Source organism: Aotus nancymaae, unplaced genomic scaffold (genome assembly GCF_030222135.1).
Source record: "Aotus nancymaae isolate 86718 unplaced genomic scaffold, 86718_ANA_hifiasm-v0.15.2.pri h1tg000139l, whole genome shotgun sequence".
NCBI lineage: Eukaryota > Metazoa > Chordata > Mammalia > Primates > Aotidae > Aotus > Aotus nancymaae.
The window spans coordinates 113,039-133,101 of NW_026988554.1; the positions used below are offsets into that span (position 1 = coordinate 113,039).

Genomic DNA, 20,063 nt, shown 5'->3' on the forward strand with positions numbered 1-20,063 from the left:
AGTTCCTGGGTCTCTGGACAGGGGTAGGTGCCGCGGTGCTGGGTCTCTGGGCAAGGGCAGGTGCCGGGGTCAAGGGCCTCTGGGCAGTGGTATGTGCCAGGGGTCCTGGGTCTCTGGAAAGGATAGTTGCCGGTGGTCGGGGTCTGTGGACAAGGGTAGGTACAGGGGGGCCTGGGTCTGTGGACAGGTGTAGGTGCCTGGAGTCTGGGTGTCTGGACAGGGGTAGGTGCCGGGGTCCAGGGCTCCTGGACAAGGCTAGATTCCCAGGGGCCTGGGTCTCAGGAGAGGGGTAGGTGCCGTGGGGTCTGGGTCCGTGGAAGGGGCAGGTGCCGGAGGCCTGGGTCTCTCAACGTGGGTAGGTTCTGGGGGTCCTGGGTCACTGAACAGGGGTAGGTGCCGGGGGTCCTGGGTCTCTGGACGGGGGTAGGTACCGGGGGACCTGGGCCTGGGTAGGTGTCGGGACCCAGGGCCTCTGGATAGGGCCAGGACCCGGGGGGCCTTGGTCTCTGGACAGGGGTAGGTGCCGGGGGCCTGGGTCTCTGAACGGGGGTAGGTGCCAGGGTCCTGGGTCTCCGGACAGGGTAGGTGCCGGGGGCCTGGGCCTCCTAACAGGGGCAGTTGCCAGGGGGTCTGGGCCTCCGGACAGGGGCAGGTGCCGGGGGGCCTGGGTCTCCGGACAGAGGCATGGGCCGGTTTGCCCGGGACCCCGGACAGCGGCAGGGGCCCGGGGCGCCTGGGACTCCAGACAGCGGTAGGTGCCGGGTGGCCTGGGTCTCCGGATAGGGATAGGTGCTGAGGGGCTTGAGTCTCTGGGAGGGGCAGGTTCTGGGCGGGATCACTGAACGGGGGTATGCATCGGGGGGCCTGGTTCTTTGGACAGGGGCAGGTGCCGGGGGCCTGGATCTCTGAACGCGGGTGGGTGCCGGGGGCCTGGGTCTTTGGACAGAAATAGGCGCCGGGATCCGGGGCCTCTGGACAGGGCTAGGTGCCTGGGGCCTGGGTCTCTGGACAGGGGTAGGTGCCAGGGGTCCTGGGTCTCTGGACGGGGTAAGTGCCGGGGCCCTGTGTCTCTGGACAGGGGTAGGTGCCGGGGGGCCTGGGTCTGTGGACAAAGGCAGGTGCAGGGGTCCAGGGCCTCTGGCCAGGGCTAGTTTCCGGGGGGGCCTGGGTCTCTGGAGAGGGGTAGGTGCCCGAAAGCCTGGGTCTCTGAACAGGGCTAGGTGCCTGGGGCCTGGGTCTCTGGACAGGGGTAGGTGCCAGGGGTCCTGGGTCTCTGGACGGTGTAAGTGCTGGGGCCCTGTGTCTCTGGACAGGGGTAGGTGTCGGGGGACCTGGGTCTGTGGACAGAGACAGGTGCCGGGGTCACAGGGCCTCTGGACAGGGCTAGTTTCCGGGGTGCCTGGGTCTCTGGAGAGGGGTAGTTGCCCGAAGTCTTGGGTCTCTGGACAGGGGTAGGTGCCGGGGTCCTTGGCGAGGGTAGGTGCCAGGGTCCAGGGCCTCTGGACAGGGTCAGGTGCCAGGTGGCCTGGGTGTCTTGACAGGGGTCGGTGCCAGGGGGCCTGGGTCTCTGGACAGGTGTAGGTGCCGTGGTCCAGGGCCTCTGGACAGGGTAGGTTCCGGGGGCCTGGGTCTCTGGACACGGGTAGGAGCCAGGGGACCTGGGCCTGGGTAGGTGCCGGCGTCCGGGGCCTCTGGACAGGGGCAGGTGCCGGGGTCCTGGGTCTCTGGACAGGGGTAGGTGCCAGAGGGCCTGGGTCTCTGGACGGGGGTAGGTTCCGGTGTCCAGGGCCTCTGGGCGGCAGTAGGTGCCGGGGTCCTGGGTCTGTAGACGGGGCTAGGAGCCAGGGGGCCAGGATCTCTGGACGGGGGCAGGTTCCGGCGGGCCTGGGTATCTGGACAGGGATAGGTCCCGGGGTCCACGGCCTCTGGACAGGGCAAGGTGCCTGGGGCCTGTGTCTCTGGACAAGGGTAGGTGCCGGGGTCCAGGGCCTCTGGACAAGGGCAGGTGCCGGGGGGCCTGGGTCTCTGGACAGGATCAGATACTGGGGATCATGGGGCTCTGGACAGGGTTAGGTGTTGGGGGGCCTGGGTCTCTGGACAGTGGTAGGTGCCAGGGGTCCTGGACCTCTGGACAGAGTAGGTGCCGGGGGCCTGGGTCTCTGGACAGGGGCAGGTGCCAGGGGGCCTTGGACTCCGGACAGGGGTAGGTTCCGGGAGCCCTGGATCTCTGGAGAGGGTAGGTTCCGGGGAGCCTGGGTCTCTCAACAGGGGCAGGTACCGGAGGGCCTGGGTCTCTGGACACGGGCAGGTGCCGGGGGGCCTTGGTCTCTGGACAGGGGAAGGTGCCGGGGTCCAGGTCCTCTGGACAGGGGCAGGTGCCGGAGGGCCTGGGTCTCTGGACTGGGATAGGTCCCAGGGTCCATGGCCTCTGGACAGGGGAAGGTGCCGGGGGGCCTGTGTCTCTGGACAAGGGTAGGTGCCAGGGGGCCTGGGTCTCTGGGCAGGGTTAGGTGTCGGGGGTCCTCGGTCTCCGGACAGTGGTAGGTGCCGGAGTCCAGATCCTCTGGACAGGGTAGGTGCCGGGGGCCTGGGTCTTTGGACAGGGTTAGGTGCCAAGGGTCCTGAGTCTCTGGATGGGGGTAAGTGCCGGGGGGCCTGGGCCTTGGTAGGTGCCAGGGTCCAGGGCCTCTGGACAGGGGTAGGTGCAGGGGGAACTGGGTCTCTGGACACGGACAGATGCTGGGGACCTGGGTCTCTGGACAGGGGTAGGTGCCAGGGGCTGGGTCTCTGGACAGGGGTAGGTGCCGGGGGGCCTGGGTCTCTGGACCCGGGTAGGTGCCGGGGGCGTGGATCTGTGGACAGGTGTAGGTGCCGGGGTCCTGAGTCTCTGGACAGACGTAGGTGCCGGGGGTCCTGGGTCTCTGGACAGGGGTAGGTGCCGTGGGGCATGGGTCTCTGGACAGGGGCAGATGCCGGGGGGCCTGGATCTCTGGACAGGGGCAGGTGACGGGGGCCTGGGTCTCTGGACAGGGGTAGGTGCCGGTGGCCTGGGTCTCTGGAGAAGGTTAGGTGCCAGGGTTCCTGGATCTCTGGACAAGGTAGGTTCCGGGGGCCTGTGTCTCTGGACAGGGGTAGGTGCCGGGGTCCACGGCCTCTGGACAGTGGCAGGTGCCGGGGGGCCTGGGTGTTTGGACAGAGGTAGGGGCCGAGGGGCCTGTGTCTCCAGAAAGGGATAGGTGCTGGGGGGCCTGGGCCTGGGTAGGTGCCACGGTCCAGGGCCTCTGGACAGGGGTAGGTGCCGGGGGACCGGGGTCTCCGGGAGGGGCAGGTGCCGGGGGCCTGGGTCTCTGAAGGAGGTTAGGGACCGGGGGGCCTGGGTCTCCGGACAGGGGTAGGTGCCGGAGTACAGATCCTCTGGACAGGGTAGGTGCCGGGGACCTGGGTCTCTGGACAGAGGCAGGTGCCAGGGGGCCTGGGTCTCTTGACACGGGTACGTGCCGGGGGTCTTTGGTCTCTGGACAGGGGTAGGTATTGGGGGACCTGGGTCTTTAGACAAGGGTAGGTGTGGGGTCCTGGGCCTCTGGACAGGGGCAGGTGCCGGGGTCCAGGGCCTCTCGACAGGGGCACGTGCCGTGGGGCCTGGGTCTCTGAACAGGGGTAGGTGCCGGGGGCCTGGGTCTCTGGACAGGGGCTGGTGCTGGGGGCCTGGGTCTCTCAACGGGGGTAGGTGCCTGGGGCCTGGGTCTCTGGACAGGGACAGGTGCCTGGGGGCCTGGGACTCGACATGGGTAGGTCACGTGCCTCGGCCTCCCAAGTAGCTGGAATTACAGGTGTGAGCCACCGCTCCCAGAAGTTTTTTTGTTTTGAGACGGAATTTTGCTCTTGTTACCCTGGCTGGAGTGCAATGGCGCGATCTCAGCTCATCGCAACCTCTGCCTCGTGGGTTCGGGCAATTCTCCTGCCTCAGCCTTCTGAGTAGCTGGGATTACAGGCACGCGCCACCATGCCCAGCTAATTTTTTGTACTTTTAGTAGAGACTGGCTTTCACCATGTTGACCAGGATGGTCTCGATCTCTTGACCTCGTGATCCACCTGCCTGAGCCTCCCAAACTGCTGGGATTACAGACGTGAGCCACCGCTCCAAGCAGATTTTTTTTTTTTTTTTTTTTTTTTTTTTAAGAAGATGGGGTTTCACCATGACGGCCAGGCCGATCTTTAACTGTTGACCTCAGGTGATCCACCCACTTCGGCCTCCCAAAGTGCTATGATTAGTGACGTTAGCCGTAGCGCCCGGCCCAATCTGTCTGATTTCTAAAAATAAAGTTGGCCGGGCATGCAGGCTCATGCCTGTAATCCAAGCACTTCGGAGACCAAGGTGGGCGGATCACCTGAGGTTGTGGGTTCAACACCAGCCTGACCAACACGGTGAAACCCCGTCTTTTAAAAAATAATAATAAATTAATTAAAAAATAAAGTTAAGGCTGGGTGTGAGGGCTCAGGCCCGTAATACATGGACTTTGGGAGACTGAGGTGAGCAGTTCGAAAGCAGCCTGGCCAACATGATGAAACCTGGTCTCTTCTAAAAATACAAAAAATTAGTTGAGCATGGTGGCGAGGACCTATAATATCAGCTACTCAGGAGGCTGAGGGAAGAAGATCGCTTGAACCGGGGAGGCAGAGTTTTCAGTGAGCCAAGATCCTGAAGCCGTACTGCAGCCTATGCAACAAGAACAAAACTGTGTCTCAGAAGTAAAGAAAAAAAGAAAGAATTAAGTAAAGTTTATACTGGGCACAGTGGCTCACCCCTGTAATCCCAGCATTTTGGGAGACTGAGAAAGGAAGATCGTTTGAGAGTAGGAGTTTGAAACCAGCCAGGATGACAGAAAAAGATCCCATCTCTACAAAAATTTAGCTGGGTGTGGTGCTGTGCACCTGTAGTCCTAGCTACTCAGGAAGCTGAGGTGGGAGGATTGCTTAAGACCTAGAAGTGGGAGGCTGCAGTAAGCTACGATTGCACCACTGCACTCCAGCCTGAGGGACAGAGCAAGACCATTTATGTAAAAAAATATATATATATAAGCTGTTTAGTGAGACAGACTCTTGCTCTGTCACCCAGACTGGAGTGCAGTGGCGCGATCTCGGCTCACTGCAACCTCCACCATCCGGGTTCAAATGATCCTCCTGCCTCACCCTCCCGATTAGCTGGGATTACAGACGCATACCACCGTGTCTGGCAAATTTTTGTATTTTAGTACAGACAGGCTTTTGCCATGTTGGTCAGGCTGGCCTTGAACTGCTGACCTCGTCATCCGCCCGTCTCTGCCTCCAAAAGTGTTGGGATTACAAGCATGACCCACTGCGCTGGGCCATGATCTTAATTTTTCAGAAGGCTTTTAGATTAAATGATTTACAGGGCTGGGCATGGAGGCTCTTCCCTATAATCTCAGCAGTTTGTGAGGCAGAGGCTGGTGGATCACCTGAGATCAGAAGTTCAAGACCAGCCGGCCAACGTGGTGAAACCTGGTCTCTAATAAAAATACGAAAATTGCCAGGCGTAGTGTCTCACGCCTGTGATCCAAGCCCTTTGGAGGCCAAGGCAGGCGGATCACGTGAGGTCGGGAGTTCAAGACCAGCCTGACCAACATGGTGAAACCTCTTTTTTATTTATTTATCTATCTATTTATTTATCTATTTATTTATTCATTTTGAGACAGACTTTCACTCTTGTTACCCAGGCTGGAGTGCAATGGGGCGATCTCGGCTCACCGCAACCTCCACCTCCTGGGTTCAGGCAATTCTCCTGCCTCAGCCTCCTGAGTAGCTGGGATTACAGGCATGCGTCACCATGCCCAGCTAATTTTTTGTATTTTTAGTAGAGACGGGGTTTCACCATGTTGACCAGGATGGTCTCTATCTCTTGACCTCCTGATCCACTCGCCTCAGCCTCCCAAAGTGCTGGGATTACGGGCGTGAGCCACCGCGCTCGGCTGTTTATTTTTGAGAGTCTTGCTGTCCCCAAGGCTGGAGGGGAGTGGTCTGACCTCGCTCGCCTCACTGTAACTTCTGTCTCCCAGGTTCAAACGATTCTCATGCGTCAGCTACCTGAATAGCGGGGACTACAGGCATGCGTATGACACTCACCTAAGTTTTGTATTTTTAGTAGAGATTTTTTTTACCACATTGGCCAGCCTGGTCTCAAACTCCCGACCTCAGGTGATGCGCCTGCCTTGACCTCCCAAAGTGCTGGTATTACAGGCATGAGCCACGTGCCCGGCCGCTGCTAGGAGCTTTTGATACCCTAAGGTTTGGGAGCTGAAGATGCCCCCCCACTCTTCCTAATGCTTTCATTTTCCTTAGCTATGAGGTGCCCACCTGGCAGCAGCTACAGCCCCTGCCCAGCCACCTGCAGCAGCATAAACACCCCAAGGGGCTGCCCCAAAGCACTGCCCTGTGCTGAGGACTGTGAATGTCAGAAAGGCCACATCTTGAGCAGAACCTCATGCGTGCGCCTCGTCCAGTGTGGCTGCACCGACCCAGCGGGCTCCTACTACCCGGTGAGAGGCCAGCTAGCAGGGGCCCTGCCCAGGCTCAGGAGAGGCAGGAGGAAGGCTCAGAACCTGGGAGGGGCAGGGCTGGCCAATACTTGGGGGCAAGGAGGAAGGCCAGATGCTGCAGCCAGCTTCGGCCGGGGCATCAGCCCATCTCCCGATTCCAAGTTTCTGTTGGCTCTGCCAATCCCTGTGGCCCACAGGTTGGGGAGCGCTGGTACACAGAGAACACCTGCACCAGGCTCTGCACCTGCTCCGTCCACAACAACATCACCTGCGTCCAAAGCACCTGCAAACCCAACCGGATATGCCGGGCCCTGGATGGGCTGCTCCGTTGTCGGACCTCAGGTAAGAGGACCACGGTGATGGGGGGACCCCACAGCCCCGAGGCCAGCTGTCTCAACTCCCCAACAGACTCCCTGCTGCCTGTAGCACTTGGATTCAGATTTTGGCTTTTTTTTTTCCTTTTTGCTTTTTCTCAAGAGGGGAAAGTTTATTGCGGGTTGGAGACACTTGTAAAAGGCAAAATCTAGCAATGAGAACGAACTAATGAAGAGCTCCGGGTGGGAAAGGTGACCTCCAACTGCTGAGAAGGGGGCCTTGGGGCTCACCCAACCTTCCCCTGTAGCGGCCACCAACTTAGATGGGGTATTATAAATCCTTTCTGGGGCCGGACACGGTGGCTCACATTTGTAATCTTTGCACACTTTGGAAGGACAAGCCAGGTGGATCAGTTGAGACTGGGAGTTTGAGACCAGCCTAGCCAACATGGCCAACGTGGCTAAACCCCATCTCTACTAAAAATACAAAAATTAGCCAAGCACCATGGCGGGTGCCTGTAATCCCAGCTACTTGAGAGGCTGAGGCAGGAGAATCCTTGAAACCAGGAGGCGGAGGTTGTAGTGAGTGGAGATAGCACCATTGAACTCCAGCCTGAGCGACAAAACTCCATCTCTAAATAAATAAATAATAAATAAATAAATAAATAAAATCCTTCCCTGGAGGCTGGGCGTGGTGCTCACACCTTTAATCCCAGTGCTTTGGGAAGCTGAGGTGGGATCACTTGAGGCCAAGAGTTGAAGACCAACCTGGGCAACATAGCAAGACCCCATCTCTACAAAAAATAAAAACTAAAAAATTGAAAATAAAAATTAAAGACCTCACACCTGTAGTCTCAGCTCCTTGGGAGGCTGAGGTGGGAGGCTGAGGTAGGAGGATCTCTTGAGCTCAGGAATTAGAGTCTGCAGTGCACTATGATCTTGCCACTACACTCCAGCCTGGGTAACAGAAGAAGACCCTGTGTCTTAAAAAAAAGTTTTTAAAAAAATTAGTTGAACAGGGTACTTCATGTCTGTAGTCCCAGCTACTCTGGAGGCTGAGGTAGGAAGATTGCCTGAGCCCAGGAGTTTGAGGCTACAGTGAGCTATGATCATGCCACTGCATTCCACCCTGGGTGACAGAGAGAGACAGTGTCTCAAAAAAGAAAAAAATAATCCTTCCTCTGAAGAATCATGCTCCCCTCCACCCATAAACCTCATGCCTCCCAGCCTTGGCCCCACGGTCTTTTTTTTTTTTTTTTTAATTTTCTTTTTGAGACAGAGTCTCCGGTGCTCAGGCTGGATGCAGTGCACAATCTCGGCTCACTGCAACCTCCATCTCCCTGGTTCAAGTGATTGTCCTGCCTCAGCCTCCCAAGTAGCTGGGATTACAGGTGCACATCACCACACCCGTAGTTTTTCTGCATTTTTAAAGTAGAGATGGAGTTTCACCATGTTGGTCAAGCTGGTCTCATACCAGCCCTCCTGGGCCTCCCGAAGTGCTGGGATTACAGGCGTGAGCCACTGGGCATGGCCAGACCTGGGGTCTTGACACTTTTCTGGAAGGCAGGGGAACCCAGGACTAGTTTCCCAGGGACCCTGTACCTGCCAGAGGGAGGGCCACAGCCTGGCTGTCTCTCTGTCCTCCCAGGTATGGGAGTGGGTCAGCTCCCAAATGAGTCCCACTATGTGAGCTTTGATGGCAGTAACCATTCTATTCCCGATGCCTGCATTCACATCCTGGTGAAAGTGTGCCACCCCGCCGTGGACTTGCCCTTCTTCAAGATCAGTGCAAAGCATGAGAAGGAGGAAGGTGGGACTGAGGCTTTCCGCCTTCACGAGGTCTACACTGACATCTACGGTGCCTAGGTCACCCTGAAGAAGGGCCACCATGTGCTGGTGAGGAGGGTGTGGTGACCGGGGTTGGGAGGGAGTGCTGGGGAGGGGACTCCAGTCCCTCCTCCTACTGACTGTCACTGCCCTTCTGTTTAGATCAACAGCAAACAGGTCACCCTCCGTGCGATCTCCCAGATCCCCGCAGTCAGCGTCAAGTCCAGCAGCATCTACACGATTGTTAACTTCAGGATTGGCATGCAGGTCAAGTTTGATGGGAATCGTCTCTTAGAGATTGCAATCCCCACAACCTACTATGGAAAGGTGAGGAAAACATCTGGCTCTGTTCACAGGGTAGGCAGCACCAGGAAGACTGGTGGGCGGCAGGGGTGGGAGGCAGTGTTCACATCCTGCCTGCCCGAAGAGGCCACTCCTCAGGGTGGAGCAGGGCAGCAGAGGAGTGTGCCTTTCTGTGTAGGATGGATGAGGATGTTCCCAGGAAAAACCACTCTCAGCTGGGCATGGTGGCTCATGCGTGTAATCTCAGCACTTTGGGAGGCTGAGGCAGGTGGATCATCTGAGGTCAGGAGTTCAAGACCAGCCTGGCCAACATGGTGAAACGCTCTCTCTACTAAAAAGAATAATTTTAAAAAATTAGCCAGGCATGGTGGTGCGCGCTTGCAATCCCAGCTACTCGGGAGGCTGAGGCAGGAGAATCGCTTGAACCCCAGAGGTGGACGTTGAAGTGAGCCAAGATTGTGCCACTGCACTCCAGCCTGGGCGACAAGAGCAAAACTCCATCTCAAAAAAAAAAAAAGAAAGGAAAAGAAAGAAAGAAAAACAGGTCTCGTGCTTCCCCAGCACCGAAAAACCACTCTGCCCACCCAGGTCTGCGGCGTGTGTGGGAACTTCAATGAGGAAGAGGATGAACTGCTGATGCCCAGCGATGAGCTAGCCCAGAGTCACAGCGAATTCGTGAACAGTTGGAAAGATAAGGACATTGACCCAAGGTAGTGGTCCCTTGAGACCCTCCAGCTTTTCTCTTTTCCATCCCTCCCTTCCCCCTTCTCCCTTCCTTCTTTCATTGAGATGGTTTCACTCTGTCACCCAGGCTGGAGTGCAGTGGCATGATCTTAGCTCACTGCAACCTCTACCTCCCGGGTTCAAGCGATTCCCCTACCTCAGCCTCCTGAGTAGCTGGGATTGCAGGCACCTGCCACCATGCCTGGCTAATTTTTGTATTTCATAGTAGAGATGGGGTTTCACAATGTTGGCCAGGCTGGTCTCAAACTCCTGACCTAAGGCAGTGTGCCCGCCTCGGCCTCCGAAAGTGCTGGGGTTATAGACATGAGCCAACTCATCTAGCTTTTCTTTTTCATTCTTTCTTTTTTTTTTTTTGAGATGGAGTCTTGCTCTATAAGCCAGGCTGGAGTGCAGTGCCACAGTCTTGGCTCACTGCAACCTCCACTTCCTGGGTTCAAGCAATTCTTGTGCCTCTACCTCCCGAGTAGCTGGGATTACAGGTGCATGTCACTGTGCCCCATACTCGGCTCGGCTAATTTTTGTATTTTAGGTAGAGAAGGGGTTTCACCATGTCCAGGCTGGTCTCAACCTCCTGAGCTCAAGTGATGTGCCCACCTCAACCTCCCAAAGTGCTAGGATTACAGGCTAGAGCCACCTCACCTGGTCACCCCTCTAGCCTTTCATAGCAACGTGACATGGGGAGCTAGACTATAGGGTACACCTGGGGCACGAAGACCAGAATGTTTACTTTTTCTTCTTCTTCAATTTTTTTTGTGTGTTTTGAGACAGACAGAGTCTTGCTCTGCCACCCAGGCTACAGTGCAATGGCATGATCTCAGCTCACGGCAACCTCTGCCTCTTGAGTTCAAGCGATTCTCCTGCCTCAGGCTCCTGAGTAGCTGGGATTACAGGCACAAGCCAGTACGTCAGACTAATTTTTTTATTTTTAGTAGAGATGGGGTTTCACCATATTAGCCAGGCTGGTCTCGAATTCCTTGACCTCAAGTGATCCACCCGCAGTGGCCTTCCAAAGTGCTGGGATTACAGGCCAGAATGTTGCTTTGTGTGTCTGATTTGAGGGTGATGGCTTCTGGATGTTTTGGGGTGATGTGTGTTATTAATCCATCTCAAGGCTGCTAGAACCCGGTTAGAGAAATATGAAAGTCTTCTTTTCCTTACTTAGAAACCTTGGAGGAGGGGCAGGAGCAGTGACTCATGCCTGTAATTCCAGCACTTTGGGAGGCCAAGACTGGAGGACCACTTGAGGCCCGGAGTTTGAGACTAGCCTGGGCAACATAGCAAGACCCCATCTCTACAGAAAAAAAGAAAAGAAAAGAAAAATAATCAGGTGTGGTTAGTCCTAGCTACTCACGAGGCTGATGCAGGAGGATCCCCTGGGCCTGGGAGATTGAAACTGCAATGAGCCTCGATCATGCCGCCATACTCCAGCCTGGGCAACAGAGCGAGAAGGAAAAAAGAAAAGGGAACCTGGAAGGAGACAAGGCCAATGGAAGTTGGCCAAAGCTCAGACCAGCTTCCCTGTGAACACCAGAGGGACTAGGAGGGTGAGGAGTCCCTGAGAGCTCTCTCTGGGTCATTTGGGAGCACCAGATCATTATCATAGGACCAGGCGTGGCAGCTCAGGCCTGTAATCTCAGCACTTTGGGAGGCTGAGGCGGGTGAATCACTTGAGGTCAGGAGTTCAAGACCAGCCTGGCCAACATGGTGAAACCCCATCTCTATTAGAAATACAAAAATTAGCCTGGCTTGGTGGTGGGCGCCTATAATCCCAGCTATTCGGGAGGCTAAGGCATGAGAATCACCTGAACCTGAGACGTAGAGGTTGCAGTGAGCCAAGATTGCACCACTGTACTCCAGCCTGGGCCACAGAGTGAGTTTCTGTCTCCAAGAAAAACCAAAAACAAAAACATTGGCCAGGCGTGGTGGTGGGCGCCTGTAGTCCCAGCTACTCAGAAGGCTGAGGCAGAATAGCTTGAACCTGGGAGGGGAGGTGGAGGTTGCAGTGAGCCGAGATCATGCCATTGCACTCCAGTTAGCCTCAGTGACAGCAAGACTGCCTCTCAAAAAAAAAAAAAAAAATTCGTGTCGTAGCAGGGGGACAGCTGTCCCTAGGTTGATTCCTTTCTTTTTCCTTCAGTTGTCAGAAACTCCTGGTGGATGAGCAGCAGATCCCGGCGGAACAGCAGGAGAACCCAAGTGGAAACTGCAGGACGGCCGACCTCCGCAGGGCTCGGGAAAAGCGTGAGGCAGTGCTGCGGGCTCCCGTGTGGGCGCAGTGCGCCTCCCGCACAGACCTCACACCCTTCCTGGTGGGCTGTACGAACACCTTCTGTGAGTTCGGAGGTCACCACGCCCTCTGCGAAGCTCTGCAAGCCTTCGGGGCCGTCTGCCAGAGCCAGGGGCTCAAGCCCCCACTCCGGAGAAAGAGCAGCTTCTGCCGTGAGTGTGCCCCGCGGTCACCCCCAAACCACTCCCAAACCCCATTTCCCTGTCTGCTTCCCTGAGAACTCCATCACCCTCCTTCCCGTTTCCTCCTGATTCAGCCCTCATTGACTGTTTGACGAGGACTGTTTTTTAATTAATTATTTATTGATTGATGTAAATTTTTTTGCCGGACGTGGTGGCTCACACTTGTAATCCCAGCACTTTGGGAGGCCGAGGTAGGTGGATCACAAGATCAGGAGATTGAGACCATCCTGGCTAACACGGTGAAACCCTGTTTGTACCAAAAGTGCAAAAACAACTTAGCTGGGTATGGCGGAGAGTGTCTGTAGATCCAGCTACTCAGGAGGCTAAGGCTGAGAATCGGTTGAACCCAGAGGCTGAGGTTGCAGTGAGCTGACATCACGCCACTGCACTCTAGCCTGGCAACAGAGGGAGACTCTGTCTCAAATGCTGGGCGCAGTGGTTCATGCCTGTAATCTCAGCACTTTGGGGGGCCAAAGTGGGTGGATCACCTGAGATCAGGAGTTCAAGACCAACCTAGCCAACACAGTGAAACCCTGTCTCTATAAAAAACACAAGATTGGCTGGGCACCGTGGCTCATGCCTGTAATCCCAGCACTTTGGGAGGCTGAGGCGGGCAGATCACGAGGTCAAGAGATCGAGACCATCCTGGCCAACATGGTGAAACCCCGTCTCTATGAAAAATACAAAAAAATTAGCCGGGCATGGTGGCACATGCCTGTGGTCCCAGCTACTCGGGAGGCTGAGGCACATGAAGCACTTGAACCCGGGAGGCAGAAGTTGCAGTGAGCCGAGATTGCGCCACTGCACTCCAGCCTGGTGACAGAGCAAGACTCCGTCTCAAAAAAAAAAAAAACCCACAAAATCGGGCCGGGCGAGGTGTCTCATGCCTGTAATCCCAGCACTTTGGGAGGCCGAGGCAGGCGGATCATGAGGTCAAGAGATCAAGACCATCCTGGTCAACACGGTGAAATCCCGTCTCTACGAAAAATCCAAAAAAATTAGCCGGGCGTGGTGGCAAGTGCCTGTAGTCCCAGCTTACTTGGGAGGCTGAGACAGGAGAATCGCTTGAACCCAGGAGGCAGAGGTTGCAGTGAGCTGAGACCACACCATTGCACTCCAGCCTTGGTGACAGTGAGACTCTGTCTCAAAAATAAAGAGACTTGAGCTTGTTATAGAGTGAAGAGTGAGGATGCCTCTTCTGGTTAGGAGGATGGTGGCCTTGGGGCCTGGCCTGCTGGAGGGCCCTTTGTTGCCTGTCTTAACGATTCCCTCCTCCAGGGAACTACAATAACAACAGCTTGGATGACAGCCTGCTCCCCGATAGAAAGCTTGCAGGCGATTCTGTGCGGCTGGGGGCGGCCTGGAAGTTACCCGAATCCTCTGAACCTAGGTGAGCTGGGGGTGGGAGAGCCAGGCAGGAGGAACTGAGCCTGGGGAAGGGCCTCGGGCGGCAGCTTGAAAGTGTCCCCTCTCCCTCCGTGCTATACCTCCCTACTGGCAGAAACCAGCCATTCTCTCCCGTTTAGTGTCTCTGAGCTATGAGTTGGTAAGAAGTTCTGACGTCCCACACCCACGCCTGCTGATTTCTCTCATGTTTAGTGATCCCTTTGGAGGGCCCATTTGGGAAGTCCACCGTGAGGTCTAGCCTTTTTCCTTCCTGCTGCGTCTCCTGGCCTTCCTACTTGAGGGCAGCATTTTGTCCTCTTCTCCCGCATCCCTCTCTGTTCCTGTCCACTTTTTGTTTTGTTTTGTTCTGTTGTGTTTGAGGCAGAGTCTTGCTCTGGCACCCAGGTTGGAGTGCAGTGATACGATCTCAGCTGACCAGATTCAAGTGATGCTCCTGCCTCAGCCTCCTGAGTAACTGGGATTGCAGGCGCCCACCACCACACCCAGCTAATTTTTGTATTTTTAGTAGAGATGAGGGTTCACCATATTGGCCAGGCTGGTCTCAAACTCCTGACCTCAGGTGATCCGCCCGCCTTGGCCTCCCAAAGTGCTGGGATTACGGGTGAGAACAACTGTGCCCCGCCCCTGTCCACTTTTGTTTTTGTTTGGGAGACAGTTCCTCAGGCCCTCAGTCTTTTCTTTGAGACAGAGTCTTGCTCTGTCGCCCAGGCTAGAGGGCAGTGGTGCAGTCACAGCTCACTGGAGCCTCCAACTGCTGGGCTCAAGCCATCCTCCCACCACAGCCTCCCAAGTAGCTGGGACTACAGGCACATGCCGCCACGCCCGGCTAATTTTTTTTTTTCTTTGAGACAGAGTCTTGCTCTGTTGCCCAGGCTGGCGTGCGGTGGTGAGATCTTGGCTCACCACAGCCTCTGCCTCCTGGGTTCAAGCAATTCTCCTGCCTCATTCTCCTGGGTAGCCGAAATTATAGGCATGTGCCACCATGCACAGCTAATTTTTGAATTTTTAGTAGAGACGGGGGTTTCATCATGTTGGTCTGGCTGGTCTCAAACTTGTGACCTCGTGATTCACCCACCTTGGCCTCCCAAAGTACTGGGATTACAGGTGTGAGCCACCACACCCAGCTGTAGTTTGGCTAATTTTTAAAAAGTTTGTGTATAGATGGGATCGGGGGCTGGGGGACTAGGGTAGGGATAGCATTAGGAGAAATACCTAATGTAGATGATCGGGTGATGGATGCAGCCAGCCACCATGGCACGTGTATACCTATGTAGCAAACTTGCATGTTCTGCACACGTACCCTAGAACTTAAAGTACAATAAAAAAAATTTTTGTGTAGAGATGGGATCTCACGATGTTGCTCAGGCTGGTCTTGAACTCCTGGTCTCAAGCAATTCTCCTGCCTTGGCCTCCTGAAGTGCTGGGATTACAAGCATGAGCCTGTGGCCCTCAGTTTGTATCCTCTCCTCATTCAGCTGCTTCCCTGTGGGTGGCAAGCCCTCTAGCTGCCAGGAGAACAGCATGGCGGATGCCTGGAACAAGAACTGTGTGATCTTAATAAACCCTCAGGGTAAGACATGTCCCTGCTGGCCCTTTTTCCTCCCTGAAGGACAGGAGGCTGGGGAGGGAGTCTGGTCAGGGAGGGAGAAACAAGACCAGAAACATAGAAAGGCACGAGGAAGGCAAACGGGAACACATGGGCAACCAGCAGTCACCTTCTTGGGACCTGTGACTGGCTGGTCTGTCTTTGTGTCTCAGGCCGTAGATAAATCTGGGATATTTTTTTTTTTTTTTTTTTTTTTTAACATGGAGTCTTGCTTTGTCACCCAGGCTGGAGTGCAGTGGCACAATCTCGGCTCACTGCAATCTCGGCCTCCCGGGTTCAAGCCACTCTTCTGCCTCAGCCTCCTGAGTAGCTGAGACTACAGGTGTGCACCACCATGCCTGGCTAATTTTTATATTTTTAGTAGAGATGGGGTTTCAGCATATTGGCTAGGCTGGTCTCGAACTCCTGACTTTATGATCTTCCACCTTGGCCTCCCAAAGTGCTGGGATTACAGGTGTGAGTCACCACACCCTGCCTTTTTTTTTTTTTTTTTGGTATTTAAAATGTTTTAATAGAGATGGAGGAGTCTCACTATGTAGCCCAGGCTGGTCTGGAACTATGGACCTCAAGGGATCCTCCCACCTCAGCCTCCCAGGTAGTTGGGATGACAGGCATGATGAGCCACCACGCCTGGCTGTTTTTCTTTTTTCTTGTTTTTTAGAGACACGGTCTCACTCTGTTGCCCAGGTTGGAATGCAATGGTATGATCACAGCTTACTGCAGGTTTGAACTCCTGGGTCAAGTAGTCCTCCTGCCTCAGCCTTTGGAATAGCTGAGAACACAGGCATGCACCACCGTGCCCAGCTAATGTTTTTTTTTTTTTTTTTTTTTTTTTTTCTTTTTGAGACAAGAGTCTAGCTCTGTTACCCAGGCTGGAGTGCAATGGCGCGATCTTGGCTCACTGCAACCTCTGCCTGTTTGGTTCAAGCTGTTCTTCCACCTGAGGTTCCCGAGTAGCTGGGATTACAGGCCTGTGCCACCACATCCAGCTAATTTTTGTATTTTTAGTAGAGACAGGGTTTCACCACGTTGGCCAGGCTGGTCTTGAACGCCTGACCTCAAATGATCTGCCTGCCTTGGCCTTCCAAAGTGCTGGGATTACAGACGTGAGCCACTGTGCCTGGCCTAATTTTTTTTTCTTCAAAGTGCATGAAATGAACTAAGTTATTAATGTTTTGTACAGATGGGGATGTGCTATGCTGCCCAGGCTGGTCTTGAACTCCTGGGCTCAAGTGATTCTCCCATGTTGCCCTCCTAAAGTGCTGAGGTTACAGGCAGGAGCCACCACACAAATCTGGGTTTTGTTTGTTTCGTTTTTATTCAGACAGGGTCTTACTCTGTCGCCTAGGTTGGAGTGCAGTGACACAATCATAGGTCATTCTACTGCCTCAGCCTCCCGAGTAGGGGGCTACAGGTGTGCGCCACCATGCTTGGCTAATTTTCGTATTTTTTGTAGAGACAGAGTTTCACCATGTTGCCCAGGCTGGAAAATCCAGGGTTTTTTTGTTTGTTTGTTTTGAGACGGAGTCTCGCTTTGTTGCCCAGGCTAGAGTGCAGTGGCGCCATCTCAGCTCACTGCCACCTTTGCCTCCCAGATTGAAGAACTTCTCCTGTCTCAACCTCCCGAGTAGCCTGAACTGCAGGCACACACCACCATGCCCCCCTAATTTTTGTAGTTTTAGTAGAGATTGGGTTTATGTTGGTCAGGTGAGTCTCGACCTCCTGACCTCAAGTGATCTGCCCACCTTGGCCTCCCAAAGTGCTGGCATTATAGGTGTGAGCCACTGTGCCTGGTGGGAAAATCCGGGTTTTGATTGAAGTGGATGTCCAGTCAGCCCCAGGGAAGCCACATGGCCCTGCTCCTTCCTGGCCCCTCCCCTGGCTCACCTGCCTTCTCTTTTCCTGCAGGACCCTTCTCTCAGTGTCATCAGGTGGTGCCCCCTCAGTCCATCTTCGCCAGTTGTGTGCAAGGCCAGTGTGGGACCAAGGGTGACACCACGGCCCTGTGCCACTCCCTGCAGGCCTACGCATCCCTGTGTGCCCAGGCTGGCCAGGCCCCTGCCTGGCGGAACAGAACCTTCTGCCGTGAGTGAGCTGGCACCTCTTCCCACAGCCCGCAGGAGCCCTCCAGAGCCCTGCCCTCCCTTTCTTCCTCTAAATTCTTTTTCTTTTTGAGATGGAGTCTCGCTCTGTTGCCCAGGCTAGAGTACAGTGGCATAATCTTAGCTCACTGCAACTTCCACCTCCTGTGTTTAAGCAATTCTCCCACCTCAGCCTCCCGAGTAGCTGGGATTACAGGCATCCCCCACCACACCTGGCTAATTCTTGTATTTTTAGAGGACACAGGGTTTCACCATGTTGGCCAGGCTGGTCTCAAACTCCTGACTTCGTGATCCGCCACCTTGGCCTCCCAAGGTGCTGGGATTATAGGCGTGAGCCACTGTGCCTGGCTTCTTCCTCTAAATTCTGTGCCTCTGCCCTTCTCTGCACAGCCTGGCTCTCAGTGGACACATTTTGCTTCCTCCATCCCCATTCCAGCCTCTCTGCAAGCCCAGCTCCATCTTCTACGGATCTCCCAGGGCCCTCCATTGCATTCTCACCTTCCCCAAAGTTCTGCCTTTATTTGGTTAATGTCTCCTCCTGCTTTTACCTGGGCTGGGCTCGTTCCCTTCCTTTCTTAACCAGGAACTCCTTTTTTTTCCTTCAAAGTTGTGGCAAATTTGGGAGGCTGAGGCAGGAGGATCACTTGAGTCAAGGAGTTCAAGACCAGTCTGAGAAACACAGCAACATCCTCATCTCTACAACAAAATTAAGGAATTTGGCCAGGCGTAGTGGTTCACGCCTTTAATCCTAGCACTTTGGGAGGTCAAGGTGGGCGGATCACTTGAGGTCAGGAGTTGGAGATCATCCTGGCTAACATGGTGAAACCCCATCTCTACTAAAAATACAAAACATTAGCTGGGCATGGTGGCAGGTTCCTATATTGTAATCCCAGTTAATCAGGAGACTGAGGCAGGGAAATTGCTTGAACAAGAGGCAGAGGTTGCAGTCAGGCGAGATCAGATCAGTGCACTCCAGCCTGGGTGACAAGAATGAAAAAAAAAAACAGGAGTGAAAAACAACAAAACAAAATGTTGTGAATGGATGATGGTAATGGCTGCCCAGCAATGTGAATGTGCTTAGCGCTGTTGAAGCGTACATTTAAAAATGGTCGGCCGGGCGCGGTGGCTCACGCCTGTTCATCCCAGTACTTTGGGAGGCTGAGGCGAGCAGATCACCTAAGGAGCCAGACCCTGTCTAAAAAGGCTTATGGGAAACAGAAAACATTGCAAGAGGTGGGGGTGGCACTAAGGCCTTGGAGTCCCTGGAGGTGAGAGCCTCCTGGAGGGAGAAGCGGACACACCTAGCGATTTAGAGAGATGAGGTCCCTTTGGATAGCAAGCGATGTCCAAAAGGGAGTGCCCCTGAGTCCCCACCCTTCCTGTCTCACATCCCTGCACCCAGAAGCATCTAACCTGGTGACCATCCTATTGGGACTGCTGGTGCCTGTGGTGGTTGTAGTACTAGCAGTGACCAGAGAGTGCATTTGCAGAACAAGGAGAAAGAGGTGAGTTCTGGGAAGGGGAGAGGAAAGGCGGGTAGGGTGTGCAAACGGGGGAGCAGCCGGGCCCGTAAAGGGCAACTCGGGGAACCATGTCTGTTCCCCTCCTCCTTCTAGAGAGAAAACGCAGAGCCAGGAGGGAGACGGACTGGCCAGGCTGGTGGACACAGGTGAGAACCGACCCCACAGCCTAGAACGCTGGGGCCTGGGGTCTCCTCTCCTCTCACACACGGTTGTCTTGCTTTCTCCTCAGATATTGCTCTGGACTGTGTCTTTTAAATTGCTCAGTTGTGAGTTGTCTTCAAACAAGAAGATTAAATAAATGTATGTATATTTGTTTATTTGAGACAGGGTCTTGCTCTGTTGCCCAGGCTGGAGTGAAGTGGTGCGATCAGAGGTCACTGCAGCCTCGACCTCCTGGACCTCCTGCCCTAGCCTCCCTGGTTGCTGGGACTACAGATACATGTCACCATGAGAGCTAAATTTTATTTTTTTTTGTTTTTGTAGAGACAAAGGGAGGTCTCACTATGTTGCCCAGGCTGATCTCAAACTCCTGGCCTCCAGCGATCCTCCCACCTTGGCCTCCCAGAGTACTAGGGTTTACAAGCATGAGCCAGGGCATCTGGCCAAAAATACTTATTTTTGTTTTGGTTTTTTGTTGAGACGGAGTCTTGCTCTGCCACCGAGGCTGGAATACAGTGGCGTGATCGCTGCTCGCTGCAATCTCTGCCACCTGGGTTCAAGCAATTCTCCTGCCTCAGCCTCCCGAGGAGATGGGATTACAGGTATGTACCGCCTCACCCAGCTAATTTTTGTAGTTTTAGTAGAGACAGGGTTTCACCACGTTGGCCAAGCTGGTCTCAAACTCCTGACCTCAAGTGATCCACCCGCCTCGGCCTCCCAAAGTGCTGGGATTATAGGCATGAGGCACCATGCCCAGCCCAGACTTATTTATTTTTGAGATGTGAATGTCTACATGATCATGGTGGAGGAGGTTGGGTCTTGGAGGGAGGAAAATGAGGGAGAAAGGCATGTGGAGGCCTAGGTAGGGCTGGGTTCTGTGCAAAATGATGGGAGACGAGCATAGGTTGAGGTGAAGGTGTTGTCCCTTAGAGAAAGCCACATGGGGGTGGCCCGTTCAGTCCTGCGGACATCACTAGAGGAGACAGAAGGAGCAGGGAGGCAGAGGAATGGAGGGTGGGAAGCAGCCCCAGACCCTTGGCTTCTGATTTAGGAGA

The 20,063-nt window shown here is 54.7% G+C and overlaps 1 protein-coding gene and 1 pseudogene across 5 annotated transcripts in view; both read left to right on the plus strand.

Annotated features, from left to right (window-relative positions):
- LOC135272860 (zonadhesin-like) overlaps positions 1-19,171 on the plus strand; it is a 62,271-nt gene extending 43,100 nt beyond the window's left edge. For 4 of the 5 annotated variants that reach the window (XM_064371576.1, XM_064371575.1, XM_064371573.1 and 1 more), the window contains exons 4-7: positions 17,133-17,309; positions 18,729-18,831; positions 18,943-18,995; positions 19,079-19,171. In XM_064371576.1, coding sequence (XP_064227646.1) covers positions 17,133-17,309; positions 18,729-18,831; positions 18,943-18,995; positions 19,079-19,104 — 359 coding nt within the window. In that variant the 3' untranslated portion in view covers positions 19,105-19,171. Of the gene's footprint in view, positions 1-16,895; positions 17,310-18,728; positions 18,832-18,942; positions 18,996-19,078 lie in introns of those variants that run through there. The other variant, XM_064371572.1, reaches the window with a different exon arrangement.
- Positions 685-12,280, plus strand: LOC135272861 (zonadhesin-like; annotated as a pseudogene).
- Positions 19,172-20,063: the final 892 nt, after the last annotated feature.